The sequence below is a fragment of the Trachurus trachurus genome, assembly GCF_905171665.1.
Source record: "Trachurus trachurus genome assembly, chromosome: 14".
Lineage (NCBI taxonomy): Eukaryota > Metazoa > Chordata > Actinopteri > Carangiformes > Carangidae > Trachurus > Trachurus trachurus.
In genome coordinates this window covers 913,964-938,407 of record NC_139903.1, presented here as the reverse complement: position 1 = coordinate 938,407, position 24,444 = coordinate 913,964, and the positions used below count along the sequence as shown (strand labels likewise).

The window sequence follows — 24,444 nt, the reverse complement described above, 5'->3', positions numbered from 1 at the left end:
GATCATCCTCCAGACCTGGGTCATGAACCTGGACCCTCAGAGTCACAGTAAGAGAGCTGCTACAAACCTGTGAACGTCCAAACTGTCTCTGCAGCTGCTGCAGTCAACGTGACTAGAACAGGAAATAACAGTTTACACAGATTCACGTCTTCAGTAGGAGCCAATGAGCTTATTTTTACATGGTAGATAGAACATACAAATATTGCAATAATGACATACTATAGTTATTATTGAAAATGTAAATATATTAGACATGTCTGAGTCAAGTGCTATTTACACTGCAACAAACAGGCTATATGTTTTAGTTGCTAATCACAAATGAAGTCAGCAAGCACGATAATGTTTGCTACAACAACAATGTAATTCAGGGGATAGTATTTAGAGACAGTGATGACTTACGGATTCAATTAACATCCACAAAATGAACAAATCATGTCCATTACTCAATTTTGTTTTTGATTTGAAAAATAAAGTTTGTTGTTTTTGCAGAGAGGATCACAGAGCTGAGTCTCCAGGATCCATCTGTCCGTCTGTGAAGAGTCACTGGTCCAAAGGGCATCCTCCAGACCTCGGTCGTGAACCTGGACCCTCAGAGTCACAGTAAGAGAGCTGCTACAAACCTGTGAACGTCCAAACTGTCTCTGCAGCTGCTGCAGTCAACGTGGCTGGAACCAGAACAGGAAATAACAGTTTCCACAGATTCACGTCTTCAGTAGGAGCCAATGAGCTTATTTTTACATGGTAGAACATACAAATATTGAAATACTATAGTTATTATTGAAAATGTAAATACTGTATATTAGACCATGTCTGAGTCAAGTGCTATTTACACTGCAACAAACAGGCTATATGTTTTAGTTGCTAATCACAAATGAAGTCAGCAAGCATGATAATGTTTACTGCAACAACAATGTAATTCAGGGGATAGTATTTAGAAACAGTGATGACTTACGGATTCAATTAACATCCACAAAATTTATTTTTTGATTTGAAAATTTGATTTGATTTTTGCAGAGATCAGGATCACAGAGCAGAGCCTCCAGGATCCATCTGTCCGTCTGTGAAGAGTAGCTGGTCTAAAGAATATCCCCCAGACCTCGGACATGAACCTGGACCCTCAGAGTCACAGTAAGAGACAGTTTCTGAGCTGAAGATGATTCAGTCATTAGATTCATGTGAAGGAAACGGAGAGAATTGGAATTGAGAAACCAGGAAGCACTCCTTATGGAGATTTATGATGTATATAAAGAACTTACAATAAGAAAAAGGAAAACTGCTGCCATGAACAAGGTAACAGAGGCGGTGTGGAACAATATGACTGACAGGATCAATGCATAAGTGACCCAGAGTTCCTTCTATTTCAGTATCATATGAATCTGTTATCTTTAGACTTTAGACCTTTATTGTCTCTTATTAGGGACAATACAAAAAATCATTCCACTATGAGGACAGAGCAAGCACACATAGTACAGCCCTCTCTCCGCTCTTTTCTTGTTTTCCCTCTGCTTAACCAATCAGAGCACAGATGTGGAGCAGTGACTGTTGTTTTATTATTATTATTATAACCTTTATTTAAGATCTCTTTTGCAAGAGAGACCAGGCCAAGAATGACGGCACATAGTTTAAACACAGTCACATTAATCAAAGACACAAAACAAACAAACAAACAAAAAACAAAAAAAAACAATTGAATTTTCAAAATTAGTTAAAAGAATTTACAGGATTAGTCAAACATTTGCACTCAAGTGAAACATTTGCACTCCTGAAGCCTGGATGTGATGGAATTTATCATGGACTTGAATACATTCAGAGATACCAACCAGACTTTGGAGTTTGAGCTCTGACTGCAAACTGTTCCATGTACTCGGAGCAGAGAATCTAAAAGCTTTCTTCCCCATTTCTGTTCTCACCTTAGGAACAGTAAAATGACAAAAGTCCTGAGAGCGGAGACTGTCGGCCCTGTTAGTCAAGATTAGAAGGGATGATAAATAAGATGGAATCATCTCAAGAATGGCCTTGTAAATCAGCACATACCAATGGCCGAGCCTGCACACATATAAAGATGGCCAATTTACTTTACTGTACAAGACACAATGATGAGGTAGAGCTCCACAGTTTGTAATAAACCTCAGAGCACCATGATACACACTATCCAGCATGTGGAGGCGTTGAACGGAGGCAATTCATATATAACACATCACCGTAATCAATAATCGGAAGAAAGGTTGACTCCACCAGTTTCTGTTTCACCCTAAAAGAAAAGCAAGACTTATTTCTAAAATAAAATCCAAGTAAAAACTGTGACATGTTAGTGACACAGAAATGTCTTCACAGGAGAAAGAGGAGTGGTGTCTCTGTGGACCAGCAGCTGTCCAGCTGTGGTCTCTGTCAGGACGTCCTGAAGGATCCAGTCTCCACCGGCTGTGGACACTGGTTCTGCAGACGGTGCTTCACCTCAGACCGGGACCAGTCTGGTTCTTCAGGACCCCCCTCCTGTCCCCAGTGTGGACAAAGACCCAGAACCAGAGGTGAGCTGCAGACAGCCAATCAGAGCAGCTGTGGACAAAGTGAGACTGAACATCTGTCTGCTGATGTGGTCATTTCTAAAACCAGGATCTGATGTCAGAGAGTCATTGTTCCATCACACAGCAACATTCAAACTTTCTCTTTGTTGCAATTTAGCTGATGAAAATAATCAGATCAGATTGGCAGACTCTCTGTCTTCAATTCAATTCAGTTCAAACTTTATTTATAAAGCGCATTTCATGTACAAGGCAGACTGTGCTTCACAACAGGCATACAAAAGTATACAATGGAAAAATTAAAGCCGCAAGCGGCGATGAACGGGCCCTCGCGACCCCATGCCACAGTGGACCTGAGGCCACGGCCCTTGACGTAGAGAAAAGCTTTTAATAACTTTTGATCAGCATAGTCTCTCAATGATCTGTAATCAATTTGAAGTCAATTGGACAAAATCCCTAGGACAAGTTAATTAAAATACAACGTGTGGGAATCACGCCAAAAATTCAATTTGAGTAGAATTTGAGTAGTTGATTAGTTTATTTATTTTTATTTAAATACAATTATATTTTCTTTAAGTTATATTTGCAGTAATTTTGTGTTTTCATTGTTTGTTTTCTAAATACATGGTACCTATTTTCTACGCAACTACCCACGTCTCTGTGTGGTGTTTCATTACCTCATTTCCTCCCTGAGCCGAGCTAACTTCTTCTGTGGGTCTAGCCTAATATTAATAACTATTATCAAAACTGTACATTTATACATGCTACACTGACTTCCTGTTTGGAGTAGACCAATGGGGCAAGAGACTTTCATGTGCGTCTTGACAACTTACACATGTGTACCGATTTTCATGTTTCAACTCCAATAAAAAACCCTGTGGGGAGAGGTTTTTAAAAATTTCAAGGCGCTTGTCATCGCTCGGGTCGGGTGTATTGAGCCATCTTCACCACACACACACTTAAACTTGCATATGTGCACACGTGAGATGGTAGAATGCTTATCTTGTAATGTGGTTAAAGTGACTTTAACCACAAATTCTGTTGTTGATAACCCAGATTCCTTGCTTCAACTTTGCTGTCAAGAGACAGAGAATTGAGATGTGCTGCAATTTTCTGTCTCTGAGCCTGGACACCAAAGAAAGAGTATTTCTGTTTTGTCTGACATCTGTAGATTAATATCTTGGATACACTGAGTGAGGGATAGAATGAGAGATAAGTCATCAGTGTGTAATGAAATGTCTTCAGTCTGACTCTGTCTCTTGTCTCTCAGCAGATCGTGGTCTGCAGGAGGTTTTAGATCAACATAAGATCAGTCTGAGGAGCAGATGTGAACGAGTGACTGAAGGAACTGAGGGAACAGGAAGTGGAACAGGAAGTGAAACCCTCCTCAACAGCATCTACACTGAGCTCTACATCACAGAGGGACAGAATGAAGAGGTTAATACCCAACATGAGGTGAGACAGCTGGAGACAACGTCCAAGAAGAAGACCCTCCATGACACTCCAATCAAGTGCAACGACATCTTTAAAGACTCACCTGTCCAACAGAAAAACTGTGTCTTTAAAGACTTACCTGTCCGACATAGACACAATGTTTCTACAGTCTCACCTGTCCAACAGAGAGAGGACGTCTCTACGGTCTCACCTGTCCAACAGAGAGAGGACGTCTCTACGGTCTCACCTGTCCAACAGAGAGAGGACGTCTCTACGGTCTCACCTGTCCAACAGAGAGAGGACGTCTCTACGGTCTCACCTGTCCAACGGAGAGACAAAGTCTCTAAGGTCTCACCTGTCCAACAGAGACCCATCAGAGTGGTTCTGACCAACGGCGTCGCTGGCGTTGGAAAAACCTTCTCGGTGCAGAAGTTCACTCTGGACTGGGCCGAGGGCTTGGAGAACCAAGATGTCAGTCTGCTGGTTCTGCTTTCGTTCAGGGAGCTGAACCTGATCAGAGATCAGCGGTTGAGTCTTCTCGGGCTGCTCCATGTTTTCCATCCAACATTACAGAAGGTGACAGCAGAGCAGCTGGCTGTCTGTAAACTCCTCTTCATCTTTGACGGCCTGGATGAAAGCCGACTGTCACTGGACTTCAACAACAGGGAGGTTGTGTCTGATGTCACACAGACGTCATCAGTCAACGTGCTGCTGACAAACCTCATCCAGGGGAATCTGCTTCCCTCGGCTCTGGTCTGGATCACCTCCAGACCTGCAGCAGCCAATCAGATCCCTCCTACATGTGTTGACAGGGTAACAGAGGTCAGAGGCTTCACTGACGCCCAGATAGAGGAGTACTTCAGGAGGAGGTCCAGTGATGAAGATCTGTCCAGAAGAATCATCTCACACATCAAGACGGCCAGGACCCTCCACATCATGTGTCAAGTCCCAGTCTTCTGCTGGATCAGTGCTACAGTTCTGGAGCACATGTTGACCACAGACCAGAGAGGAGAGCTGCCCAAGACCACGACTGACCTGTTCTCACACTTCCTGCTGGTCCAGACAAAGAGGAAGAAGGACAAGTACGGTGAAGGACATGAGACGAGTCCACAGGAGCTGACGGAGGCCGACAGGGAAGTTCTTCTGAAGCTGGGGAGGCTGGCGTTGGAACAGCTGGAGAAAGGAAACATCATGTTCTACCAAGAAGACCTGGAGCAGTGTGGTCTGGATGTCACAGAGGCCTTGGTGAACTCAGGACTCTGTACTGAGATCTTCAAAAGAGAGAGTGTGATCTTCCAGAAAACAGTCTACTGCTTTGTTCATCTGAGTGTTCAGGAGTTTCTGGCTGCAGTCTACATGTTCCACTGTTTCACCAACAGGAACACACAGGTCCTCAAGAACTTCCTGGGAAAACTGTATAATTATCCGACATTGGATGACTTCCTGAAGAGAGCCATGGAGAAATCCCTCGGCAGTAGAAATGGTCACCTGGACCTGTTTGTTCGCTTCCTTCATGGCCTCTCTCTGGAGTCCAACCAGAGGCTGTTAGGAGGTCTGCTGGGTCAGAGAAAGAACAGACCACCCAAAGGAACCATCCAGAGAACCATCAACTACCTGAAGGAGATGAAGACTGATTACATCTCTCCTGACAGAAGCATCAACATCTTCCACTGTCTGACGGAGATGAAGGACCAGTCCGTTCATCAGGAGATCCAACAGTTCCTCAAGTCAGAGAACAGATCAGAGAAGAAACTCTCTGAGATCCAGTGTTCAGCTCTGGCCTACATGCTGCAGATGTCAGAGCAGGTTCTGGATGAGTTGGACCTGGAGAAGTACAACACATCAGATCAAGGAAGACTGAGACTGATCCCCGCTGTGAGGAACTGCAGGAAGGCTCGGTGAGTCCAGACTACTGTTCGATTAATCATTTTAAAATCATAATTAATTAATCCACTTATAATGTTTGGAGATGGAGCGGAGAAGCTTCCTTCTTCTTCTCTGTTAGAAGTGTTTATGTGTGGCAGTTACAGCGACACATACGCTCCACACGGGCCTGGTGGATGTATTACAGCGTTTTTAGTCATTTTCAGTGGATCCGTGTGTACACAGATATTTCTGGAAACTATGTCATGTTTACAGACGAACAAGAAAAGATCTTTTTGGGTGAAGCTCCGTTTTCATGCGGATAAGGCCTCAGTTTGACTTTGCTCCAACATGTTGATTCTTCAGCTGGTTGTGATTGTTGCTGTTTAATCACCATAACAGTTACAGTGTCATGCAAAAGTTTGGGCATCCCTGGTCAAAATATCTGTTAATCTGAACAGTTGAGCAAGTGGAAGATGAAAAAAATGATCTCCAAAAGACATGAAGTTATAGATGACACATTTAGGTTTTAAACTATATAATTTTTTTCATCTTTTACCTTTTCAAACTGCCAGAAAAGGAAAAGGTCCCTCAGCAAAGGTCTGGGCCCCCTACATAGTTAGTAACTTGTACCCCCCCCCCCCCATCCCAGTGTGTAAATAGTAAATCTCTTGTCTGATACCTCGGTCAAAGTTCTCTGAAAGCTCAAGTCTCCTGGGTTTCCCATTCTTTTGCTGCTGCTGCTTTGTTTCCCCTTTTCACTCTGAAACTGTAGAAAACTAAAATAATACACTGATATTGATTAAGATATTGAAAAAAAGAGTGTTTCATGTTTAACTTTGTCTTTTGGAGATCATTTCATCTTCTGCTTGATGAACTGTTTAACATATTAACAGACATTTTGACCAGGGCTGCCTGCCACTGTAATTTGTTTTTTTATTTTGACTTTCCAGAAACTGATTTAAGCAGCTGCTTTCTAGCTTTTCTTGAAATTTTGTAGATGCCCAGATCACCACCAGACATTTAGTTTCTGTAAATTATGTTTCTCCATCATGTTGTCAGTCACTGTCTTCTCCACCTTCCTGCTCATCTTCACAGCCTTGAATATGACAAGTCCACTATTGATATCACACCAAAACCAACTATTTTGGGGGTTTTGGTCTGAACATGCCAGCCATGTTTCATGTCAAACTCAGACAGAGAAGATGACCTGAACCTCAGATGTTTATCACATCCTGTCATCAGATACATCAACTGTACAGTCTAAAGCTGATTTAATTCTGACATTTTATTTTCTCTCTCCACAGACTTGTTGGTTGTCAACTCTCAGAGAGTCACTGTGAAGTCGTGGCCTCAGCTCTGAAGTCCAGCCCCTCCCACCTGACAGAACTGGACCTGACTGAAAACAACCTGGATGATTCAGCAGTGAAGGCTCTGTGTACTGGACTGGAGAGTCCAAACTGTAGACTGGAGACTCTGAGGTCAGTTCACTGACTGGACCTGTTGGACTTTTGTCTCCACTTTGTCCTTACAGGTGGAGCTGGCAGAGTTTAAGAGGCGGAGTCACTACGTCTGTGTTGTTGTTGAAGCAGCAGCAGCTTCTCAAGAATATTAATGAGCTGTTTTCTCTCTGTATGTGGCTGTTTTGTTTTTTTTAAGCACTTTAATTGTAGCCTTTTTTCAGGTTACAGAACAATTAACATTTTACAGCAAATCAACCAGGCCCACCCCCCCCCCCCCCCCCCCCCCCCCCCCCCATAAAATAATGAAAATAGAAAAAAGATCTATACACTCACATATATAGATATACCATAAATAAAAACATCTCCAACAGTAAATTGTTCTTCTGAGGTTGTTGTTGCAAAGATGGCAACTACAGGATCAGGGTCTACATTGACACCATGTATGTGAGCTTTAAAGATTTCTGTCCAGAAGTTGTTCAGAGCCCTGCACAACCAAAACATGTGACCCACCATATCTGGATTGTGGCTGAATCTTAGGTATTCAGGATTAATGTTGTATGTGACTGTTTAACCTGCTTCCTGTTGCTTCAGCTGTTGGTCTTTGATTTTCTGAACTTGTTCTTTCTGAAGCTTCTTCAGCTCTGAACAGATGATGAGACACTGAACGCTGTCAACAAGGAGCTTTGTCCTCAACTCACTGCTTTTATTCTTTATTCAGATTGATGAACTGCAGGTTGTCAGAGATCAGCTGTTCTTCTCTGGTCTCAGCTCTGAAGTCCAACCACTCCCACCTGAGACACCTGGACCTGAGCCTCAACGACCTGAAGGATTCAGCAGTGAAGGATCTGAGTGGTTTTCTGGAGAGTCCAGACTGTAGACTGGAGACTCTGAGGTCAGACTCTGTTTTATTTCTATGTTCAGATTAATGTGATGTGAAAGTTGTGTTGACACTGAGCTGCAGACATGAGGCTGATGTTATACTGATCCACACTGAAGGTCGTCATGGTGATGTCTGTTTTCTTCTTCTCTGGTTTTAGTCCAGTCACTGTTTCTCTTCACATTTCTCCTCAACTAGCCTACATAAACACATGTAATGTGTCGGACAATAACTGATCTATAATCAATAGCTGGTGGCTCCACCTCTGTGATGTTTGTAGTGAAATAGTAGAATAGAATAGAAGTGTGTGTGCTGATTTCAGCACCTTAAAGAAGTTTGAGCAGGTTTAGTCTGTGACGTCAGTCAGCAGGCTTATCTGTCTCTGAGCTTCATCAGCTGCTTCATTCAACATGTGTTTCTACAAGGGCTGTCAATCAATTAAAAAATAATAATCTAGCTAATTAATCGCACTATTCTCTGTAATTTTCTTAATCATAATCGCAATTAATAAACTGCATTTGTCCACTTACGACTTGAGCTTATAACAAATATTTATTTATGTATAATCATCAAATTAGTGTAGAATAAACACAAAGAAAATTCAAAGACAATTTAAATGGCTTTCTTTAAACTTTAAACACAGTTTCTCTCCTGTGAAGAACAAATTTGGCACAAAAACGTCCACTTGCTTATATCCTCCAACAAAAATAATAACAAAACAACCCAGGCTACATGTGTTGAAGTGCAGGTTGAATATCAAAACCATCAAGACCACTCCAGACCACTTATGGGCATGTTTTTCCTTTTTTCCTACCAAGCTGTGCTGCTGACGTGCACGAAAAAACAACCACATCACTGAATTTCCCTCCGTAAATTAAATTGAACAGCTATAGACCAATCGGTTCATTGTTTTATTTACAATGTAACGACGCTGTTACCCAGCCGACCGGCTCCACAGACCGGGCTGTTGCCTCGGTGATGCTCCGCTACGGTCGCTGCTGGTGGAGCGCCACTGCTCTGAGAACGTCGTCGGAGCAACTTCATCATCATGTGGATAAACTAACCGCATATTGGTCTTCTAAACGGTTACTTACTCACATGAAAAAATATGAAAACCTAATAAAGTGAAGAATAACAGCGCTACAGCCGGTACATGCTTTGTCTGGTTTGCCTGCACACGTCACCAAAGGTAACGGGTCAGCCGCCACTGGAAGTAAACAAAACAGCGTTCACTTTTTGCAACATGTTAAATGTTTAAAATTAATCGCCAAAATTAACGCGTTAACTTGACAGCACTAGTTTCATGTTTGTTGTCATAGCAACAGAGTTCAGCCTTTCTTGTTTATTGTCTTTAAAACTTGAGAAATAAATACATCTCTGAGAAATGTGGCTGCACAACATGTTTGTCTGGATGGAGCCACAGGTGGAGCTGACAGGTGAAGAGGCAGAGTCACTGCGTCTGTGTTGAAGCAGCAGCAGCTTCTCATGAATATTAATGAGCTGTTTTCTCTCTGTCACTGTTTAACCTGCTTCCTGTTGCTTCAGCTGTTGGACTTTTACTTTCTGAACTTGTTCTTTCTGAAGCTTCTTCAGCTCTGAACAGATGATGAGACACTGAACGCTGTCACCAAGGAGCTTTGTCCACAACTCACTGCTTTTATTCTTTATTCAGATTGCAGGGCTGCAGGTTGTCAGAGATCAGCTGTTCTTCTCTGGGCTCAGCTCTGAAGTCCAACCCCTCCCACCTGAGACACCTGGACCTGACCGACAACGACCTGCAGGATTCAGTAGTGAAGGATCTGAGTGGTTTTCTGGAGAGTCCAGACTGTAGACTGGAGACTCTGAGGTCAGACTCTGTTTTATTTCTGTGTTCAGATGAATGTGATGTGAAAGTTGTGTTGACACTGAGCTGCAGACATGAGGCTGATGTTATCCTGATCCACACTGAGGGTCGTCATGGTGACGGCTGTTTCCTTCTTCTGTGGTTTTAGTCCAGTCACTCTTTCTTTTCACATTTCTCCTCAACCAGGCCTACATAAACACATGTTATAATAATAATAATAATAATAATAATAATAATAATAATAATAATAATAATAATAATAATAATAATAATTAGGGCCGGGACTTTAACGCATTAATTACGATTAATTAATTACACAAAAATTAACGCGTTAAAAAAATTAACGCATTTTAATCGCACTTATTTAAAAAAAAAAAAAAAAATTCTCACGTGTGTCTACGTGCGGTGCGCCCGCACGCGAGAGAGGCGGCAGTTTGAGAGGGTGACTGGCAGAGATGAGAGCTGGTGAAACACTAGCATGGTTATTTAAAACACCATCTCTGATCTCTGCCTGCACATAGATACACAGACACGGCCGCACTCTAAATGCGCTATATCGCACTAATTGCTCAGCTGCAGCGCTATATCTATGACCTGTCACTGTCACAGGTGCAGCTCATCTCATTATGATAGGACTTCACCCTCAGAGCTCTGTCTTCAGACTGTCCTGACCTGTCCCTGAACATCACACAGGGACAACATGGAGCTGCTGTGTGACTGGTTACTGAGTTTTATTAATGTTTACATCAGGCTGAGTTCAACAAATCAGTTTATGCTACTGTGATTTAAGTAGCCTAGTTAAATACTACAGTAATCATCATAGTGTATTGGAAGGAAAGACCATTTAATCTGTATATATCAAATATCCATTAATGAATTAATGGATAATTTGCATCCCTAGTCTGTTGGTCTTGGTTAAGTACCACCTTGAATGCTTAAGCTTATGTATTCAGTCATTCAATGGTATACTAAAATCCATGTGAAAAAAAATGCTTCTCACTGTTCTCAGGTCAAATATTTATATGCGATTCAAATGCGATTAATTGCGATTAATTAATTACAAAGCCTCTAATTAATTTGATTAATTTTTTTAATCGAGTCCCAGCCCTAATAATAATGTAATGTGTCGGACAATAACTGATCTATAATCAATAGCTGGTGGCTCCACCTCTGTGATGTTTGTAGTGAAATAATAGAATAGAATAGAAGTGTGTGTGATGATTTCAGCACTAGAAGTTTGAGCAGGTTTAGTCTGTGACGTCAGTAGGGCTGTCCCGATTATCATATTTTGATAATTGAATATTCGCGGACATAAAATCGATCAAAATCGAAGCTTCGACGGCTGGGGGGGTGCACGATAGTAGCGGAGATAATGAAAGTTATGGCAAACAAACACTGCATATCTCCAAAATCAGGCAGGTTTCCAGGATACCAAGTAGCCTAATAAAATCGATCACGACTTCATGATTACCATGGCAACGATTTTTTTTTGGGTCCGCCCTAGACGTCAGTCAGCAGGCTTATCTGTCTCTGAGCTTCATCAGCTGCTTCATTCAACATGTGTTTCTACTAGGGCTGTCAATCGATTAAAAAAATGTATTATTATTATTATTATTATTATTAATAAACTGCATTTGTCCACTTACTACTTGAGCTTATAACAAATATTTATTCATGTATAATCATCAAATTAGTGTAGAATAAACACAAAGAAAAGTCAAAGACAATTTAAATGGCTTTCTTTAAACTTTAAACACAGTTTCTCTCCTGTGGAGAACAAATTTGGCACAAAAAAGGCCACTTGCTTATATTCTCCAACAGAAATAATAACAAAACAACCCAGGCTACATGTGTTGAAGTGCAGGTTGAATATCAAAACCATCAAGACCACTCCAGACCACTTATGCGCATGTTTTTCCTTTTTTCCTACCAAGCTGTGCTGCTGACGTGCACGAAAAAACAACCACATCACTGAATTTCCCTCTGTAAATTAAATGGAATAGCTATAGACCGATCGGTTCATTGTTTTATTTATTGATCTGTAGGTGGTGATTTGTGTAGTCTACATCTCCAAGGCAACGCTGCTCTTCTGTCCAATTCACACATGAAGCTTCACTTTTCATTCAAACAAACTGATCAACAACTAAACAAACATTCAATAACTAATCTAAAGAGAATGAAACCAGCCGGCGGTGAAGCTCTAAAGACCTGCTGTTAAGTCAATCGGCTCTCTGTCTCACCCCGGGGACGACGCTGTTACCCGGCCGACCGGCTCCGCAGACCGGGCTGTTGCCTCGGTGATGCTCCGCTACGGTCGCTGCTGGTGGAGCGTCACTGCTCCGAGAACGTCATCGGAGCAACTTCATCATCATGTGGATAAACTAACCGCATATTGGTCATCTAAACCAGTGATTCTTAACCATAGGGCCGCGGCCCACGCTTGCACCCCCCAGAGGGCCGCAAAAAACTTTAAGTTTTGCACCTGTGGGCCGCGGACTGCGTAGATCAGCACGTCCAAAGTCGGCCCGCGTCTCTGGCCTCCAAACAGGCTGAATGACAAGAGGGAGTGAAGCCTCTTGTCAGTCATCCAGGATCTTTGTCTCTGTGGGGGGAGGCGGGGCCGCTACCACACACACACACAGTGCAGCCTGTGAGGAGCAACGCTAGGTAACGTCAGTGTGGCGACTTTCCAAACCCTCTTAACGACTTTCTTTTAGTCAAAAGCCACTAGCGACAAATTTAGCGACTTTTCTGTTACTGTTACAAACGTTTCTGGTTTGGAGACTCGGACGTGAAAGCACGTCATCACTGCTGTCTTCACCGAGCAGCGGTGCTGCCGTGAGCCCCCCGCCCCCGTCCTTACAGCCCCCACCGGCGGTGTCACAGAGCTGTCCCCGCTACAGAGACCCGCTCCACGCCGCTGACACCCCCACCACACCCGTCTTAGAGCGACATACACAGCCTCAGTCACTACTCACCTCATCTACTGTGATGACACACGGTCAATATCTATTGAAGTGCTATTTTGTTGAGACTTGATAAGAACATTTTTTGATTTTTGAAAAAAAGAAAAAAATGTTTAGATTTGTCTGTGAAGAAATGAAAAGAATGCCATTTGCAATAAAAAAAGTATTAAATAGTTAATATATTATATAGTTATATATATATATATATTTATAAAACGGAAAGGTGAAATCCGGCGATCTGATTGGCTGTTAACCGTGGTATAATGTAGCCTGACTCTCGCCAGACCCTTGTAGTTCCGCAAAGCTACGCTGAGCTCCACACAAGGGTCTGGGACTGCTCCATAGGCGATTCATTTCAGAAGGCGGGGCCTTGTAAAAAAATCTTGTATGTGATTGGATAAACCACTTGTCCGTTATCTTGAATGACGTGCTACTTCAGCCACTCACATCGTAATCAACCGTTCTCTGTTCATCTTTCAAAGAATTAATATTCGATAGATTCGACAAAACAGTTGAAATAGCAGAATCAATGCCAACGCACGACTCCTCACTGCGAGCCACCATTGTTGTTTGACTCAAACAGTCGCTTCAGCGCTACGTCACACCTCAGAAAGTCCCGCCCGGCGATCCTGATTGGTTCATTATTTTTTGCTCCGGGGAAGAAGTTTGCATTGGCCTCGAGTCCAGACCCTTGTGTGAAGCTGAGCGTAGCGCCTCTGGTGGAGCTTTGCGGAACTACAAGGGTCTGGCGAGAGCCAGGCTAGGTATAATGAGCATATACCACGGCTACTATTCTAAAGCCTTATCACAGCGTAGGCTATCACTCCGCCTCAGGCACGTATGACTGGTATGAATGGAAGTTGTTGTCATGTATCCATGACAACGGACTGTTGCAGTCCGTAGCAAAAGACAGCTGATGTTTTTACGATGTTAAAAAAATGGACTAAAGTAGTTGAATTCACATGTTAACTTTCACCTGTGGGGAGGGTTAACAACGGTAGAGGGGACTGAGCAGTGACTTTCACCTGAAAAAAAGTGGAGGAAAAGACGAGATGCCGAGCTAATTTGGAGCTAACGTCTGGAGAGGTGGGATTATTTTTTTCACAGTGAGGCTATTTTATTGATTAATATGTATTTCTGGTTGAATAAAACTACATGAAATTGATTGCGTATCCCTCTTTTATATTGCCTTTATTCGTAACCGTTTTATAAAAGCAATATATCACTCCAGTCCGTGGTATATGCTCATTATACCACTCTAAGGGGGTTGTCGTCCCTCACTGGAGTGATATATTGCTTAAATATATGTATATATATATATATATATATATATATTTTTTTTTTTTTTTTAATGGGCCCCGGGCCACTTTGTACTACTGTATAAAAATTGGGCCTCAAGGTCAAAAAGGTTAAGAACCCCTGATCTAAACGGTTACTAATGCCTAGTCCACACGAGCCCGGGTATTTTTGAAACCGGAGTTTTGCTTCGCGTCCACACCAGTGGTGTAATAAAAACACTCCGTACACACGCAACCGTGGAATCCGCTACCAAGTGACGCAATGCACGTGTGGAAGGCTGTTTTAACCAATCAAAATACAGTGGAAACCGCTTGGATCAAAAGGCTTGGGACGGAATCATTTCTATACAAATGCTGTTTAAATAATTCGTTATCAAGAAATCCGCTTATAGTGTTCATTTTTGGTCATTTTATGGATGAAAACATGCGCAAAAACAATTTCAAAACTACGTGCAGCCATAGCTATTTATTATTTTATTTTCGGCGGTGTCCCTTGACGTGCACTGCTGCAGCAGCCTGCACATGTTGCTGTGCTGTGTCTTGACTCTTGTGCTGTGTGCGTCACCTGGCTGCTGAGCCACATAACTGTCGGTGCGGCTCAACTCATTATCACTGGCTGTTGTGTTGTCTGTCAAAACATGGATGAATGAAACATATCCACTTTATATCGACCGCAGACGTCACAAATAAATGTTCGGCTTTTGGCTCGTTCCTCATCTCCGCATAGGCTCTTTTTTATCACTGCATGACAGCAGCGCGACCCCCCCCCCCTTCCCCTCGTACCCGGTCTGACAGTGACATTGCCTGTTCATTCATGAAAATCATCCCGAAAAACTCTCAATCAAACAAGGTGGGGAATAAGAAACTGCAGCGCTACTGTAGTAGTCCTGTAATTTTAAAAACACACCGGCAGCAGCCCAGCTGATCTGTAGCGTCACTTTACTGTAAATGATGCTGTGTGGAAAACCAACTGTGGTCTGTGATTGAGGGTGAGTTTGGAGCTGACAAGAGGATCGCCCTGATGGCCGTTTCGTTATATGTTTCTCATCGAAAAACTATACAAATAGCATTTAGATGATGTAAAAAAAAAAAAAAGTGAAATAATAAAAATCCACTTTGTCACCTCCATTTTTGCGAGCTCACGTCAACTTCTGCAAACCGCTGCAAACAACCTCTGCGAGCTGGCAGTGTTTACATCAGCACGTGTGCAGCTATGACGTAAACGAGTAAAACAATCACGGTTGCAGTGTCCACACGCACCCGGTGAAACCAACCCCGGCCCAAAACCCCACCCTGGACATACAACCGGGAACATATGTTCACGGTTTCAAAAATACCCGGGCTCGTGTGGACAAGGCCTTACTCACATGAAAAAATATGAAAACCTAATAAAGTGAAGAATAACAGCGCTACAGCCGGTACAGGCTTTGTCTGGGTTGCCTGCACACGTCACCAAAGGTAACGGGTCAGCCGCCACTGGAAGTAAACAAAACAGCGTTAATGTTTTGTAACATGTCAAATGTTTAAAATTAATGTTTAAAATGAATCGCCAAAATTAACGTGTTAACTTTGACAACACTAGTTCCATGTTTGTTGTCATAGCAACAGAGTTCAGCCTCTCTTGTTTATTGTCTTTAAAACTTGAGCATCGTCAGTAAACCTCTGATCAATGTGGCTGCTCAACATGAGTTTGTCTGGATGGAGCCACAGGTGGAGCTGACAGGTGAAGAGGCGGAGTCACTGCGTCTGTGTTGAAGCAGCAGCAGCTTCTCATGAATATTAATGAGCTGTTCAGTTCAGTTCAGTTCAGTTTTACTTTATTAGTACCCGTAGGTAGATTTGTTGTTTGTTGTACATTTGTTTTCTCTCTATGTGACTGTTCAACCTGCTTCCTGTTTCTTCAGCTGTTGGACTTTGATTTTCTAAACTTGTTCTTTCTGAAGCTTCTTCAGCTCTGAACAGATGATGAGACACTGAACGCTGTCAACAAGGAGCTTTGTCCTCAACTCACTGCTTTTATTCTTTATTCAGATTGTGGAGCTGCAGGTTGTCAGAGATCAGATGTTCTTCTCTGGTCTCAGCTCTGAAGTCCAACCCCTCCCACCTGAGACACCTGGACCTGAGCCTCAACGACCTGCAGGATTCAGGAGTGAAGGGTCTGAGTGGTTTTCTGGAGAGTCCAGACTGTAGACTGGAGACTCTGAGGTCAGACTCTGTTTTATTTCTGTGCTCAGATGAATGTGATGTGAAAGTTGTGTTGACACTGAGCTGCAGACATGAGGCTGATGTTATACTGATCCACACTGAAGGTCGTCATGGTGACGTCTGTTTTCTTCTTCTGTGGTTTTAGTCCAGTCACTGTTTCTTGGGGGAGTCCTTGACTAAGGATTTTCAGGTGTCAATGATATATTAAAAGGCTTAAATCTGGTGAAGTGTGACAGCAATATTGAGAGGCTACATCTGTAAAGAACTACACATATCTTATTAAATCAAACTCATCTTTAAGATCATCAGTGGTGATCATCCAGAGAAGACACAGTTTCAATGAATCTTGATGTGACACAAAAACACACACAAACTCGCCCCCAGTCACCTCTCTCTCTGGCCTGCTCCTGTCATCTCTCCTCCTGCTGTCTACAAATTAACAGAACATAAACATAAGCACACATCCATCCATCTACAGTAGGCCATGAAGGCAGTGAGGAAAATATTTAGACCCCCTTCAATTTAGTTGTTATTTTGCAGCTTTATGTTAAAAAAAAACCCAAAACAAAACCTGAAATATCACCTGAACAAGTATTCAGACCCTTTGCTCTGATACTATGGAGCTAAAACACTGCCATCAAGCAAAACTGAAATAAAAAAATTTGAAAGTTTGAAACCCCGCGTGTCTGAAAGCGTACAAAAGATTTGTAGGTGTAAACAGTGTTTTGAAAGGTTGAAATAAAAATTCAAATCTCTGAAAACATTATTTTGTATTTGAATTTTCATTTCAAATCTCTGCAGCGTTTCTTTGTTTTTTTCTTTCACTTCTTTACAACTACAACACTGTTTTTACAGTGTTTCAACAACACACTTTCAGAGTTCAAAATTTGGCACTATTCTCCCACAGTATAATTTTGTTATCCAGTTTTGAAACCTTGTAAATGGAGATTTGAAAACTGGTGTGAATAGATTTAGAAAAAAGTGTTGACATGCTGAAACCTGAATTTTGAAAGGGCAAATCTCTGATTTGAAAATTTTGAAAGCGCAAATAGTGTTTTGAAAGGCTGTAATAAAAATTAAAATCTCTCAAAACATTATTTTGTATTTGAAAATTCATTCCAAATCTTTGTCTTTTTCTTTTACTTCTTTACAACTACAGCTCTGTTTTTACAGTGTTTCAACAACACGCTTTCAGAGTTTCAAATTTAGCAGTGTTCTCACTGCAACTAAGTTTGGAAACTCCGTAAAAAAGTTTTGAAACTCTGAAGACAGAAGGCGGGATTTGGTAACAACCTTCTCAGCCTATTGGTTGCTGAATAAGCTTATAGTCCAATGACATATCGTCCTGTCGATCGCCACACGAGACTGACAGACTGCTCCACCAATGCAGTGACAGAGCAGAAACGCACTCGCTCATGTCCCCTGCTGTCGTGAACCCAGTGTACTGATCGCTGCAGTAGTACAGTAGGTAGAGCAGTTGTCTACCACACAGGTGACCTGGGGTCAAATCCAGGAAGGGGTGCACATTGAAAGGTTTTTGTCTTGTTTATCAGCCCACTGTACATTATTAGCCGGCCGGTGTGTCCCCGGCCGGCTAATAATGTGTCCGTGTCCGCAACGGAGAAGCCCCCCTCTGTAGCGGTAGGCGGTGGGCGGCCGAGGCAGACTGTTTCAGCCTCTCACCCACACTTCAGCACCCATGGTTGTTGGCTCGGGCCGCTCCACCATCCTGTTTTAAATTAGGCTACTACTTTATTTCCTAAGTATTTAGTTACCGTACATTGCATTGGTGACCCCCCCCAAAAAAAAGACGGCAGAGCGAGCTGAGCGACCCAAGCCCGCACTGTGTAACAGGTGCGGAAGCCCGCTGCCTACCGCTACAGAGGGGGGCTTCTCCGTGACGGACACACTATTAGCCGGCCGGCTAATGTACTAATGTACAGTGGGCTGATTAGATATACAATACAGTGTGGCAGATCGACAGAAGTAGAGATTTGCCCTTTCAAAATTCAGGTTGCAACATGTCAACACTTTTTTCTAAATCTATTCACACCAGTTTTCAAATCTCCATTTACAAGGTTTCAAAACTGGATAACAAAATTATACTGTGGGAGAATAGTGCCAAATTTTGAACCCTGAAAGTGTGTTGTTGAAACACTGTAAAAACAGTGCCGTAGTTATAAAGAAGTGAAAGAAAAAAAACAAAGAAACGCTGCAGAGATTTGAAATGAAAATTCAAATACAAAATAATGGTTTCAGATATTTGAATTTTTATTTCAGCCTTTCAAATCTTTTGTACACTTTCAAACACGGGGTTTCAAGCTTTCAACATTTTTTATTTCAGTTTTGCTTGACGGCAGTGTTTTAGCTCCATATGATACTCCTGTAGGTCCTTCAGCTGCTGTCAATTTCTTTTATTCCTCTTTGAGGTGGTTCTGCACCTACATTTGAGCCTAGCTATGTTGAGTTAAATAGTTTGGACATGATTTGGAAAAGCACACACCTGTCTAAATATGAACTTTGTGGCTCATTTGCATCTGAGCAAAATGAGATCAATGAGGTCAAAGGAACTGCCCCAAAAGCTCAGAGACAGAACTGTGGTGATGTAGGTTACAGATCTGGACAAGGCTTAAAAAATCTGCTGCACTTATTGTTTCGAAGAGCAAAGTGGCCTCCATCATTCTTACATGGAGGAAGTTTAGGTCAACCAGTAGGCTACTCTTCTTAGAGCTGCAGCCGTCCGGCCAAACTGAACAGTTGGGGGTGTTTCAAAAGCAGTGATACTGTACTTAAGTAGAATTGTCAGGTACTTTGTACTTTTAGAAGTATTTATTTTTCTGACAATTTTTTACTTTTACTCAGTAAATTTTTAACGCAAATATCGGTACTTTCTACTCCTTACATTTCCCCAAAGGGCTCGTTACTTTTTTTTATATACACATCAGGGTTTCCGCGGCAAAATAAAATTACAGCTCGACTTGAGCTGATCTTCATAGTTCCTTCTCAGCGGGGTCGGGGTCGTCATATCACGCCGCCGGGGTGGCTCGTTCTCTTTTTTCTCTCCTCTCATCAGCTCCAAACTCACTCACACAGCAGTCAGTGAACTCAGGTGACAGAACAACAACAGTTTCAGTACAGATCAGTGCGCGCTGCTGCCGCTGGGTTTTTAAAATTAGCAGGTTTGATTCTCGTGTTGGACGTCGCGCTTGAGTAGTGGAAAAACCCAAAAAAAAGAAAAAAAAAAAAAAACGAATAGAGACGTGTCGAGCCGAGTCGCGCTAGTGGAAGAGGACCATAAATAATAACCCTCCTAAAGTGTCTCAATCCACTGAGCGCACGGGGGTATTTTTTTTTTACCAGATAGCCTAATGAAGCATAGTTATTTTCATATGTAGTCCCTAGGTGTGCCATTCACACCACCTGTACAGTGAGAAACAATTGTTGCCTGATGTGATATTAAAAAAGTTGATTATAGTATACGAGCATGATTTGTGACACCACAGTTTAGAAGCCAATCCTGGTCCAAAATTTAATGTTCATAAGTGTGATGTGTAAACCTGAAGTGTACAATACAAATTCCTACGATTGACCATAGTGAAGTAGATTAGGATACATCTTGTGTCCGGCAGGTAAACTTAGGCTATGTGAACAATGTTTGTTCAAACAATAACATTGATGAAATGGATTCAAGATTAATTATCGTGTGGTTATTTGTTTTGCAGTGAATCGTGCAATAGAAATAGCTACTTTTTACTTTTAATAATACTTTTGAGTAAATTTCAAAGCCTGTACTTTTTACTTTTACTTGAGTAGATATTTGGATCAGTACTTTCACTTTTACTTAAGTCGTTTTTTACACGGGTACTTTTACTTCTACTCAAGTAAAGAATCTGGGTACTTTTGCCATCTCTGTTCAAAAGTGTTGGAGCTTCTTAAAAAATGACGATCACTGCCGTTTCTCATTCAAGCCGATCATATTTACTGATTTAAACACGGAAACACTGTTACAAGGCATGGAAAACAAACAACGGCGACATAAAAGTACTAGGAGGAAACAGCAGATCCGTTACTTAGCAACAATAACATTCTTTTGTAGCAACTAACCTCTAAATAGACCATTTCTATGTTTATAAACATTGATGACGTATGTTGTGGGCGGGGCTTCACTGGTGGCAGAACGTGACAGCTGATCTGGTGTCAACAGTGGAAAGCCGCATCAAGAGCGATCAAATCAGAGGAAGATGGATCATACAGAGACCTTCTCTGATTATTTTAATGCTTTGTCAACAGAAAACAGGTTGTCATACCTGAGTAGGCTAAGTTAACGATTAGCAACGGAGTGTGTTGTGTGTTACGGACCGACGTAGGCTAAGTACTGCCTAGGGACACAAAACGCTGCGTGGGCGATCATCAACAAGTCCATCAACTACGGTATACCAGCAAACTGTAGCCTACTTGTATGGCTGTATATTACAGTTTATTTAACGGATCCATGTCTGTTATTTGTGTATTAGTCAGACCGTTGTTAGGCTATATATCACAGACCGTTGCTAGGGACACCGCTCATGACCCGATGTGTGTAAAAATGAATGAATGAATGTCAAAATAAATGAATAAGAGGGTGAACGTGTACACATGTTAACGTTTACACTGAATGAAACAGTAAATGTTTAATAAAAATCCCTAAACGATGCACGCAATATCTACATATATTTTATACACTGACTGATAAGAGTATTTTTTCCGTCGAAAAAAGTTGTAAAGGACGGGTCGTCTTATATTCGGGGTCTAGATATTGTAGCCTACATGTGCAAATCAGCGGGTGACACCAAACAACGTCTGCCCAAGCAAGTCAGAGCTTTTCTTTCTCTCACACCCACACACCAGTGACCTAGAGATGCAGCCATCTGAGGGGACGCGCGTGTGTTGCCGCTTCTCCACTACACAGTTACAGCTCGGCTCTACTCGACTCGGTTTAGGTCCTAGTTTAAATCACAGCTGAGCTCTTTATAGTTCCTCCTCAGCAGTCGTTGTATCACCCCAATTTCCACCGGGTCCGTCAGCGTGGCGGTCACCGCTGATCGCTCCTCTAATCAGGATTTCACCGGTCTCGCCGCGGCACGACTCTCTTTTTTCTCTCCTTTCGTCAGCTCCAAACTCACTGTTCTGCACCGTGATTACCAAAATTAAATAAAATTCACCCTCTAATGTGGCTCATCATCACAGCTTAGGGTCGTGCTGCAGCCAAGCAGCTGCGCTGCTTTTTAAAGTTGAGCTGTATGTCAGGACCTATGGTCAGGACGTGTATTTGTTGCTTACTTCCGGTATTTTTCTGCCACCAGTACGTCACTGTGACGTCGACGCCGAAGTGGTCTATTGCCCCGTTTACATGAGAGCTTTAATTCCGAATTAAAATCATTTAATTCTGAATTAAAGTTAATTTCCGCTTTAAAAAGATCATGTAAACACTTAATTCCGAGTGAAAATTTAATTCTGAATTAAACTTAATTCCGAATTAAGTGGGTGGTTTATTCCTATTTTAAAGCGGAATTAATTAATTCCTCTATCATGTAAACGTTTATTCTTTTTAAAAATAATTCCGGTCGTTCTGCGCATGCGTATTAACTGACTCGCCGTTCTGTGTGTGTGTCGCGGTTTAACTGTGAAAAGTAGGTTACAACACACACAACATAACGTTACAGCCGCAGTGTTATGAGTGAGTCATGTCGGGACAACCAGGCTTCATGAACCCGCTCCACAGACCCCGGTGCCCGGCCGCCGCTGCTGCTCCGGCGAGGAAGGTGAAGCTCACTGCCAGGATCGCCTTCCCTGCCGGAGCTGCAGCGGCGGCGGCGGCCTGGCTCACACACCCAGGGAAGGCGATCCTGGCAGTTCAGAGGAGAAACTTTCTGCTTCTATTGAGTTGTTACGCTTAGCAGCATCAGAGCGGCTCGCGGCTGCAGCTCTGCTCACTTCACACACTGAGAATGGAGTTTGTTTTCTTCCGGTAGACGTAAATACGTAAACACGTGTACCCCCTGTCCAATCAGAAGCCTTCCCGACCCCCAGACGTTGAGCGGAATTAAATAAAGGCGATTTAATGTGTTTTCCATGTAAACCCCAATTCGGAATTATTATTTCCATGTAAACACGAAGGAGAATATTTTAATTCCAACTATTTAATTCCGAATTAAAAAACATCATGTAAACGTGGTAATTCTTATTTTTTAAAAAAAAGCATTTGTTATTGTAGTAACCTATTATCCTATTTGTCAGAGAAAAATGTTTACGACAGGGGGAGAAGAGCTTTGGTCAGAGAGGGGACCAAGAACCCACAGATCACTCTGGCTGAGCTCAGAGATCCTGTGTGGAGATGGGAGAAAGTTTCAGAAGATTAACCACTGCTGCAGCCTCCACCAATCTGGCCTACATGGCAGAGTGGCCCTAACTGACTTAAACTGCCTCCATGTATGAATGATGGAGGCCACTTGATGTCCTCAACTCACTGCTTTTATTCTTTATTCAGATTGGTCAGCTGCAGTTTGTCAGAGATCAGCTGTTCTTCTCTGGCCTCAGCTCTGAAGTCCAACCCCTCCCACCTGAGAGAACTGAACCTGAGCATCAACAACCTGCAGGATTCAGGAGTGAAGCATCTGAGTGGTTTTCTGGAGAGTCCAGACTGTAGACTGGAGACTCTGGAGTGAGTTCACTGACTGTTACTGTTGTAGATCTGAGATCTTTGATCCACAACTGAACCCGATTGATCTTCACTCAGAACTTTGATTATTGACTTTGATTTAATGGATGAAGGACGTTTGAAATAGTTGTTGTCTCATGTTTCCAGTTGTTCTTCTCTCACACTGAGAATGATACTTTCCGCTCATTTCACTTTAGTCCTCATTGATAATCAATAGTGTGTGTGTGTGTGTGTGTGTGTGTGTGTGTGTGTGTGTGTGTGTGTGTGTGTGTGTGTGTGTGTGTGTGTGTGTGTGTGTGTGTGTGTGTGTGTGTGTGTGTGTGTGTGTGTGTGTCAAGTCCTGAATCTCAGTGTTGTAGTTGGTGTTTTAGACCAGCAGGCTCATCATCATGTGGCAACAGAAGGACAAAGTCCGTCTGCTCATTTTATTCACTGATCATTGATCAGGACACATCTGATTTTATTTTATTCTTTATTCAGATTGAGGTACTGCAGTTTGTCAGAGATCAGCTGTTCTTCTCTGGTCTCAGCTCTGAAGTCCAACCCCTCCCACCTGAGACACCTGGACCTGAGAGGAAACGACCTGAGCTCTTCAGCTCTGCAGCAGCTTCGTGACCTTGTGAAGAGTCCAGACATTCGACTGGAGACTCTGATGTGAATTTGATCTGTTGCTGTTCCCACAGCTGATGATTGTGGAAGTAAAATAAAATGCAAAGTGGAGCAGTGAAGAGAAAATGTTTGTGAACAGGTGAACCTGTTAAGATATGACATCATATGACATCACTGAATGGGTTTGTGACTCATCACCTCCCTAAAACTTCTGCTTCTTCTCTACAGAAACAGAGAGAGAGATGACTGATCTCGATTTAATGTAATAATCATTTTGTAACTGTTTTATAGTGCTATGGCTTTTGGAGCATTGCGGGTATTTTCTAACATATTGTAGTGTACAAATTCACATTTATATGTATATGAAACATGTATGATCTAATGCAATAAAGACAGATTAAGAATTATGAAACTTGTATTGATATGATTATTTTCTTCTTCTAAGTTTGTGTCTTAGCTCTTTCTTGCAAACCTGTTTTTGTTATCTATCTATCTATCTATCTATCTATCTATCTATCTATCTATCTAAATGTCTTAATGGTCTTGGGCCCTTTTAAGGTCAAAGGTCATTAATTTATCAGTTTGCTACATTACAGTGTAGTGTAGACAAAATGAGATGTCGTTTCTCAGAGACTCGAAATACAACACATACACCCCTCCCACCTCC

The 24,444-nt window shown here is 42.2% G+C and overlaps 1 protein-coding gene across 1 annotated transcript in view; it reads left to right on the top strand.

Moving 5' to 3' along the window:
• LOC310996890 (uncharacterized protein) overlaps positions 1–23,840 on the top strand; it is a 227,766-nt gene extending 203,926 nt beyond the window's left edge. Inside the window, exons 18-22 of the mRNA XM_083986399.1 lie at positions 8,001–8,174; positions 9,832–10,005; positions 16,298–16,471; positions 22,998–23,171; positions 23,649–23,840. Coding sequence (XP_083842525.1) covers positions 8,001–8,174; positions 9,832–10,005; positions 16,298–16,471; positions 22,998–23,171; positions 23,649–23,826 — 874 coding nt within the window. The 3' untranslated portion in view covers positions 23,827–23,840. The remainder of the gene's footprint in view (positions 1–8,000; positions 8,175–9,831; positions 10,006–16,297; positions 16,472–22,997; positions 23,172–23,648) is intronic.
• The last annotated feature ends 604 nt before the right edge of the window (positions 23,841–24,444 follow it).